Here is a 10,379-nt window from a genome sequence, read left to right on the forward strand (position 1 = left end):
GCTGATCCGCATGCGCGAGTGGGCCGTACACGGTGAACGCCCCTTAAGGGAGCGTTCAGTTATTAACGCCGGGGGTGGGCTAGCAAAATCCGGGGTGTCACCTTAAATTTGTAAATTTGAAAATAATACGGGGGCATGTATTTATCAAACAGCACATAGGGCAGGGAGATCACTTTATTTTCGTAAGTATCCATCCCGTCAAAAAGAAGTTTCAGTGTTCAAAACTATTCTGGGAAATAAAATGCATGATTTCATGATTTCATTTTTTGAAGTAATTTCACAGTAAATCTAAATCAAAGTATATGTATTATCTGTCACATGAACATCTTGCCTTGGCAACTCTATACAGACTTGTCTTCTTGTAAAATGAACTGGCTGAGGGCCATAAACAATTCTTGTCAGCCTTTAGCTGAGGTAAGGCAATGATTAGGTGCAAGCTTTATCTTAAACTGAAACCTGGCATACATTGAAAGGTTCCCCTTTGCTGTTACATAGCACTATTGTTGATAACTGACCAGTTTTCAGGAAAGAGAAGTACAAAACTTATGTGGATAAATAAACACGAAGGCTAGAATATAAATGAAAAGTTTCAATGGCTTTGTTTTTTATGTCAAATAGCTCTGAGGAAGAAATACATAAATGTACCTTTTTGTATTCAGAAGAACTTTTTGAACCTTCCAAGACACAATATAAAGCGTATACAAGTTCTGGAAGAAGAGTGGACCTTGGAAAAATCTCTTTTCCACTGATGTTATATTGAATCTATGCACCAGTAATGCGAACTGCTGAGAAAGAGAATCCGGGCACTTCACATACAATATGTATTCTACAGTCATTACACATTAATGTGTACATGATCACATACGCATTTTCGACATCAGTGACGTATCATGATCGGTATAAAAGATACTGCATTTGTCTCTGTGCGCAGTGATTTGAATTTTGTAGAGCCTACCAAAGTTCGTATTTGAACTTGAATCCGAGGGAAGACCCAATGAGGTACAACTTGTCATTTATTATCAGCCGGTGTTATATATAATTTAATGTCCAACTCCCTATATCATGTCGACAATATAACTTATCAAATATTGTTCACGGCTGAATTTTAATCCGGACTAGAATTTCTTCGTCAACAATAACATTGCATGTCATTGAACTTAAAATGCGTCGGTTGGTAGGGCTAGATTTCTAGGAGGCATCGTTTTGTTTAGCAGAACACAATACTAATCATTTCATTAAAATTTACATATACTTGTTGTCTTCGAAAGCTCATGCTAAATTTCACAGTTGATCTCAATGTGCTACCTAAACCGCAATGAATTTTTAGAGACCGTCGTTTGGTTGTTGTTGTCTTTGCGTGTTGTGTGTGTGTGTGTGTGTGTGTGTGTGTGTGTGTGTGTGTGTGGTTTATGAGGGGAAGAGGTTTGTTTGTGTTTATGTGGTTTTATCAAGATGACGTAAAACCGCGTGTTGCCGCTAGTCACGATCAAATTGCGGAACACGTCAGCGGAAAACCCCAAAAGCATCGGCTATAAGAAGATAAGGGTGGACCATTTGATATCGGGGGCTTAGAAGATTACGGGGATTCCAAGACGTTGTGCCACAAATGGTTGGAAAAATTAAAAGATTGCAAGCAGACATGAAGTAAAATTATATTGCTGTGACAGTTACTTTCAATAATTGACTGTTTAATTTCGATGAGCCCTTCGGGCACCCCATGTTCATAACATCTAAATTTCGTTGCATTTTTCCCGGCAGACTTTAACGTCCTGTTACGATTCATATTTTAATAATACTTTTCCTGTTCCTTTACATTTACCCATTTTCGATTCGACATAGTTACTAGTATCATATATTTGTTGTGGTTCTGACAATTATAGGTCAGGCAACTTCTCCGTAAGCAGATGTTGTACTAAATCAGAACAATAGCACTGAGTTATAGACCTAATCTACATCATAGTCATCATTCCACATTGACAAACTCGGCATACCAACCATTAACAGCACAGCATAGATAACAAACAAGTATCGGTACATACAACAAAGTCAAATCCGTAGAAGAAAATATATGGATCTCCGATAAAGACAACCAAGAAGTAATGTCTCAAAAGTAGTGAACACATTCTGCCCCACATATATGTGGCACCGGCCATATATCAGTGTGTAAGTCTAATAAGAAGTGGTCTTAATCTACAGATCTACGATGCCATCAGTGATCATTTGTTTAAATGATACATCATACTTTATTTCTGCTTTGGTCTGCATTGTTGTTGAAATTACATTGTGCAAGGAATTGCTATGTTAAACGGGTTTAACAGTATTAATGATGCAAATGGTTGTGCATTTAGATCTGGTTCAAGTCGGTGAATAATTTGCAACAGTTTCTCTTGTGTCTCTCCTATTTCATACAAACTACTAGTATTTGAATTTGGCGGCCCAGGTCAGGTTTTCCTTTCCTTTGAGTCTGCGCAGTAATGAGTTTAGTTAAGCTTAGTTTCCGGTGATTTCGGGTGAAACCCCCTGTATCGCGTGTACCAAACTCATCGCGTTCACCTCACTCACACATTTCAAATATAAACAAAACACAAATCAGCCCACTCACGAGATTTCAAATCACAGACCTGAACCGACTCTACCTTGTATTTTCTCATTCAAAGTACCTAAGAACTGTTTGTCGATATGTAAAACTCCGCTTCAAATTTTAATTTCTTGTCGATTTTTTCCGAAAATTACAAAACAACAAGGTTTCAGCAAGTCCTAGGTCAATCTGCCAAATCAAGAAGCGCGACGCGTTAGCACGCCATATTGGCCTGTCGGTCGTCAAGAAACTCCTCAGGGTATTCTGCATAAACATTTCGTTTTGATTGGCTGATGGTCGGAGACAACAGGTGGTGTGGTGTACACAGCGTCCATTTCATTTGAAAGTTGTACAAAGTGCTCCAGCTGATGATTGCGGCAAACTTTGGAGAAAATGCAGAAATAGACTCCTCAAAGAAGTTAGCAACATAGATGTAGATGGAATGACAGAAAAAGCGAAATGCATCAGCAATACATTCAGAGTGGTAAAACTGCTCTGCCATTCAGACTACAATGACGATGGACAAGAAAAACCATACAAACGATGCAAACGACAAGAAAAAAGTGTGTTCTCTTTATCATGATTGTTCAAAACGGTGTTACATGTATACATTAGCTTCACTGCAATCTGCCGTATCAATTTCTGCTCAACCCTCTTTTCATGTTATTTTCCTGGATCACAATAGAGCTGTCATTATTTTTTGCTGCTTTCGTCGTCAATGCGCACAAAATTTATCCATTGCGAAATAATCGTTGGCTTTCTTTCTACAATGTTTCATACTGTCATCTCGGTACCGTTTTGCAAGTTGTATGGCCACAAACTGATGACGCCAAATCGCATTACACAAACACAGACGCCTTGTCATTATGGTACTGTGTACGGTGATTTGACGTCATCAGTTTGTGGCTATACCACTTGTAAAATGTTGCCGTCATCTCACCTGAGTTGGAATTGTTCCTGCAGTTTGATCGCTTTCACAAAGTACACCGAGAAAAATAACAGTATTGGCCACTCGACAATTGATCACAGGCAAAGAGACAATTTCAACCAGCTCAAGTCAGGATAGGGCCTCATCACAGGGAAAACAAACCCCTCGAAGACTCAAACTTGACGTCATAACTTTCATGTTGAACTGTCTGTGAATCATCATTTTACTGTTTGAATAAAACCGTTTTTAGAATGCAAACCAAAAGACGAGCACAATAGTTGCCGTGGAATGCCTTGTTTACTGGCACTGGGAGGAAAGATTTTGTTGACCTCGGCCGTGAACTCCAAAACAGCCGCCGTATATGACAAAGATAAGCCTTTCTTAAAATGAACATGACAGCATTGTAAACATTCAAATAAGCCTCAGAACATATTCCAATCAATCATACACAGAAATAATAATGGATTGATAATTGAAACACTCTTTGTGTTGAATCGGTCTGAAAATAGCTTAAGATATAGGGCATACTACATAACAGATCTGTCATTATTTACGGCCTAGGGGATCGGGGGAATTTCATCGGAAACTCCGAAATTCCCGTAACCTCCCTGCTAACCATGATAAATTTGAGTACCCCCTTTCTAACACAGAAACTTTGACTGACCCCCCACCGCCCCCCCCCCCCCCCCCCGTTTAGAAAGGTTGAACATCAATACATGTATTTGTAAAATTTACAAAAATACACCGGTAGTAAAAAACTTTCAAATCCTGGCTTACCCCGCTAGACTATCATTTGTTATCATATGACGACTGGAAAAGGTAAAACCAACAAAATGAAATTCAAAGTCACAAAAAAGCTCGCGCTATAACCAGTATCCAACCATATACTAATGTTAAATTTGGATTGGTATCATGACGGTTTTCATTAGGATATCTGACTGGAAAGAATTTGAAAGTACAAGGGCAAGAACACGTAAGAGGCTGAGGGAGAAATCAATAAAGTATAATATATATTAATCTGTGATAATAAAGGATGGATTCACAACAGATCAGTTTTGTCCTAGATCCTGTGAAAAAATTCGAGAAATTAATGTGCGCATTGGTGCAATCTGAGAGGTGTTTTCATTTTTCACCAGCAAAACTGTTAGAACCCCCAAGGGGGAGGGAGAGCTGATATAAGAAAGGGGGTGTCCCCCTCTCGCAGAGAAAATTTTGATAAATTGATGTGTGCAACGGCGCAATCTTAAAGGTGTTTCAATTTATTTTGCACCAAAATTGAGTAACCCTCTTCTTTCTCTCCACATTTTGAGCAAGCTCCTTGTACCTTTTAATTTTTTGAGTGACCCCCCTCAGATTCCTGGCCGAAAATAATGACGGCTCACAAACATATTATACAGTTCTCTCTTTATCGACAGATTGTGAAAAAAAAGTTTGCACCAAGTGGCGTAAATACCCTTGTGTATGATATACAGGATTTCAGGAAAGATAAGAAAGTAACTGGTTCTTTTTATATTATGATCAAGAGAAAACGCCTCCGAAAATAGTCACTGTAAGTATTACATAAATCAAAAACAACAACTACAACAACAAAACTTGCCATCTATGTACTTTGCCCGTTGGGTATGGATAAAGATGTGACTCCCTCGCTAATGCCAGCGGGTTATAATACCTACAGTACTTAGCAGGAAATCAAGTACCTTCACAGCTAATTTCATTCTTTTGTTTTGTTTTGTTTGATTTGTTAGAGAGATCTAAACTAGAGATAAAAAACGTTTCTCGAAAGCTAGGGAGATTCCAAGCTTCTCATTTCTGCAAATTGCTCCACATACCGGGCAATGATTTTGGACTCTTACTTAGTTACCTAACGTGAAAAGTACATGGTTGTAAAAATTAATTTCAGAAGTTTAAATAGTGTGGTTTTAAATTTTGCATACACAAAAAGTAGTCATCATGTATATAAATAAATATATATATATATATATATATATATATATATATTATATATATAACCATAATAAGTAAAAAACAAGAATAACTACTGGTATGAATATCTTAACATTTATGTATAAAAGTCAGCAGATTTATATAGGTCATGTACATATTTCAAGTTCAAAATTTTGAGGTCAGGAATGGTCATGTTTTGCCACAGGGAAATAGGAAGGTAAAATTTTAGAAAGCGGAATTGCAGGAAGGGTAACGCGCCGCAGATTACACAAAATGGACTATTCCTGATTTTCTCTTGCCCACGCACTCGTGATAGCTGCGTATGAAAACTGCCTAATACGGGTCATTTTAAGGTCATTTCAACTATTTGGGCCAACATGGCTACCTTCAGTGGACTCCGACCACGGTCGATCATGTTTGCATTTACGATTCTCAGTCTACTTCTGGTGAACAACGCGACTTGCTCCAGAATACTGCTCCTTCCAGCCATGTCTACAGGTAGTCACTTCATGTACCTTGCGAAAATAGGCGAGCATCTAGCAAAAGCTGGACATGAGGTAACAATACTGCAAGGTCATCACAAAGATCACAGCTTTACAACGGATTACCATGGACTCTTCAATTTTGAGATTTACAACACAGCGTTTGATGCATCTTTTTATGAGCAGATCAACAAATATAACAGCCCTAGGTCTCTGAGAGGAGAAAGCAGTTTGAATGATATTCAGATTATATATGATCACTTCTTAGAGGATTGCAACAATTTACTTCAAAATGACAAGTTATTCATTCGACTTCAGAACAGTCATTTCGATATAGCTGTTGTTGATAATGTTACGCCATGCACAACTCTTATCGCGGGGAAACTTTCTCTGCCTTTTGTGATTGTGTCTACCAACAAACCTATACCGCAGGCGGATGCTAACTATTTGCAGATCCCAACTCCGGTGTCCTATGTTCCCGGCCCGATGTCAGCATTAACGGACAAGATGGCGTTCACTGATCGACTAAGAAACTTGATTTCTCATATTATCAGCTTTTGTTTCTTCAACCTCTACGTTCTACCACCTTATGCAGAACTGAAACAAAACTATGGCATTCAACCTGAAATAAGTTTGCAAGACTTGATGGGCAAAGCTGAAATGGCTCTCTTCGGTGTAGATTGGGCATTTAATTTTCCGCACCCTGTGATGCCAAACACAATGTTTATTGGTGGTCTTCTGGGTGAAGAACCGTCTCCACTTACTGCTGTAGGTAAAACGTACATGATGAAAACATATTGACTTCAGCATTCTTTTCGCTTATATTATATTGTCTCCGGCTGTTATATGTCTGATTTTTCCTCCTACGGAAGACTTTCAAAAAGTCATCGGAAAGGTCAATGGCAAATCAGTGGAAAGCACTGGACAGCTTATTTCATTTATTTCTCAACATCACTTCATCCGTAAGTGGATTTTCTTGCATTGAGTATATATAGACTTCATCACATAAATGACTACAATAGCAAATAAAGTAATGTAGGAATTAGATAAATGGGAATGCACTAAAAAGAGAAAGCAATACGTTTTGAAATCGATTAACGGCAAAGTATAAAAGAATAGCAGTTACAGGAATAATAATGAAAACAAGAATAGAACACAAATGAAAAGGTAAGTATACCACTTTAGATTAAAAAAGAACAACCAAGAAACTGTTTGAGATATTGGAAATAATAGATGCATGGTATTTGGAAGAACGTCGGTGGGATTTAGGAGTGTGGTATTCACTACGAGTGTTATAGTGATGGATTGATGAATTTGGTGACTGCGTTAGACGAGTATAGTGGAACTTTGTTATGAATATATTTTGACAAGATTTTGGAGGTTTTGATCAGGTGTTCTTGAATTGTTGGCAAGTTAAGAGAAAGCCTGGCCTGGCCAGACACGTGATCAGACTTCTTTCATACTGGATTCGAACTGCAAAATGAACAGCATGCCGCAAGGTGCTTTTTTGGATTTAGTTATAGTTTCAGAATACTAGTATGGTATAACCAAATAATCTGAAGTGGAGGATAACATTGCATGTACTCTTGCAGTAATGCCACGCCTTGCACTGACTAGTCGTGATCTGGCTGATTGGTGATTTTGTAATTTGTTTGTATCGGTCATTTTTAGCGTGTTAAATATTTTGACAGAAGATGTACTAAATGATGCAAGACGGAAGATGTATGTAGTAATAGGCCTATGAGATTGGAAAACGTACACCAATAATTGTGTATGGTAATTATGATTTTTCAAAAGGAATGGGCAGACTTCGTCAACTCATCAGAGCATGGTATTGTTGTGTTTTCTCTCGGAGGTAACGTCAATCCAGGAGCTGATATGGTAAAGGCTGAAATGATCACAGCGGCGCTAGCCAGACTGCCACAAAGGGTCGTCATGAGATACGAAGGCCAAATACCGAACAATTTGGGGAATAACACGAAACTTGCAAAGTGGATCCCACAGAATGACTTGTTAGGTAAAATCGTATATGCTTTACTATATTGCTGGTAACGGTTACGGGGAGAGATAACAGAGCCCATTCATTTAATAAATGAACAGTCTTTCTCGTAAACGTCATTGGAAAAGTGGTTGCTTGTTGAAAGAGAAAGCATTTGCGAAATGTATTGCTTCAGTAAGTTGATAATTGCAATACCTCGTTCTCCATAAAACAGATTGAGTAAAATAGCAATGTTAGGTGAAAATGTTGCATGTGAAAAAAGGGAACACAAATGTAGACACAAGAGAGTGATACAATGTGACTGAAAGTTGAAATGAGAGATCTGGTTATTATACTATGATCACCACAGGTCATCCAAAGACAAAGGCCTTTGTAACACACGGTGGTTTGAATGGTATCTACCAAGGAATCTTCCATGGTGTTCCCATGGTAACAATACCTCTCTATGGTGACCAGCATGATAACGCTGCCAATATGGTCAGTAAAGGTGTGTCAGTTGATTTGAAGATCGGGTCAATGACCTCAGATGAACTTTATAAAGCTATTAAAACAGTCATAGATGAATCAAGGTGAGTATCAGTGTATCACTTACTTTCCATGACGTAGGATATCGACGGAACACTTTTATGTTTGGTTTTATGTACACAAACTCTTAGAGATTGAGACTGATTGTTCACTGGAATGAGATTTGGTAATTTTTTCAAGACTCGAGAATGAAACTTTCTGTGGCCGCATTCCAATATAGCATAGGCTTCATGGGACAGAAACCGGTGGACTAAGCCTAAGAGAAAGTAGATGTTAAGTGAATATACAGTCCAGTTTTTTCATTTTTATTATGATTATTATTACAGGCCGTCGGCCCATTCAAAAGGAACAACACATCAAAATTGTAGCATTAAAGCTAACAGAAGCTAAAATTAGAAAGAATATAAAACCACAAACATCAAGTAGGATTTGGATTTTACACATCAAAATTTAACTAAACAATCTACCTTATCTTAGGCCAATTAAGGTGAATAAATTTGTCAACGCACCGTTATCTTTATGGATTACAATTTCAGTTACAAAGAAAATGCTATACGTCTATCAAGGATTCATAAAGACAGACCGATGTCACCAGGAGAATCGGTAGTTTTCTGGATCGAACATGTCATCAAATACGGTGGAAGCCATCTTCGAGCTGAGGCATTCAACTTGAACTTCATCCAGTATTCCTTACTTGATGTCCTTGGCTTCTTATTCCTTTGTCTTGTTGTCGTTGTTATTTTGATAGGAAAAACTCTGTCACTTGCATGCACACTGTGCAATAAACGAGTCCGTGGCAAGAGAAAAATTCAGTGAACAGACACACACACATCCACTGTCCTATCTTTATCGTATTATAGGTCTTTTACGTTATTTAGATCAATTTTCATAAAACAATGCGATGCTAAAGTTAAAGCTTTGTTCGTCATGAAAGCACAAGGCGGCTTCTTTTCCGCCGGCTGCTTTCCAAATTTTTTTGTGATCGAAATAATTTTATTCGTTTGGACAGAATTGTTACCAAGTGTTAATAAGTTTTAATACACCAGTTGGGAAATAGTGGTCAAGACAGCTTGTAAACCTGAGGTGACCATCCATCTTTGCCCTGCACTGGTTGTCACCCAGTGCGCTACTGGAGTAAAATCATGTAGGTACCTTGTATCAACCGCGTAACCGAATATTAAGGGGCCGTCGATAATAAAAGCTGGCGCACAACAAACGTAATTCTTTCGTTTAGGGGGGGGGGGGGAGGGGTAAAACCTCATTTCGTTTTGTGTGCGTCAAAATCGCATAAGGATTTTCTATTGTTTTTGAAGTGCGACTTTGCAGCGAGAACGCAAAACTACCTTCACGTTCATCGAGAACACAATGAAAAGACATGAATGTGAAAAAAACGTATGCTTTTTCAAGGTGAAACACGTACGTGAAACATTTTCCTACGTGCGAAATACATTAAAATGTTCTGTCCTAAAAAGTGAAATGCGTAATGTGGAGGTTTATCAATTAATGTGCCCTTCTGGTATTTTTTCATGGGTGTGCGGATCGGAGAGGTGCATGTGGGTTTGTCAGAAACGGTATCATAATACAAATTTGTTTTCTCATAAGAACTTTCGTTTTAAGGGGGGAGAGAGGGGGTTTCAAGTAAAACGAAGGAACTACGTTTCTTGTGCGTCAGCTTTTATTATCGACGGCCCCTAAGTAGTCTATTTTTAACCAATTTAGATTCATTAAACGTGGAGATTGCTTGGTGTTTTCAAACCCGTTCTCAAAAATGGATGTTATAGTTTAAATTTTTGAGTTTATGTAAAATAGTTAAACAGGATTATGTTTTGTCAGATCATACATTTTATCAAATGGCGGTATTTGTGCTGCTGATTTACATCTTGATCATTGCACTAAAAATAAATTCAATTGTGAGGCGGAGAA

The 10,379-nt window shown here is 38.1% G+C and overlaps 1 protein-coding gene across 1 annotated transcript; it reads left to right on the plus strand.

Annotated features, from left to right (window-relative positions):
• Nucleotides 1-5,806: 5,806 nt before the first annotated feature.
• On the plus strand, nt 5,807-10,379 carry LOC139114756 (UDP-glucuronosyltransferase 2A2-like). The gene is made up of 4 exons (XM_070676649.1): nt 5,807-6,700; nt 7,730-7,949; nt 8,281-8,500; nt 8,993-10,379. The coding sequence occupies exons 1-4, from the start codon at nt 5,828-5,830 to the stop codon at nt 9,270-9,272; spliced, it is 1,593 nt and encodes a 530-aa protein (XP_070532750.1). The 5' UTR covers nt 5,807-5,827; the 3' UTR covers nt 9,273-10,379.

The sequence above is a fragment of the Ptychodera flava genome, chromosome 16, assembly GCF_041260155.1.
Source record: "Ptychodera flava strain L36383 chromosome 16, AS_Pfla_20210202, whole genome shotgun sequence".
NCBI lineage: Eukaryota > Metazoa > Hemichordata > Enteropneusta > Ptychoderidae > Ptychodera > Ptychodera flava.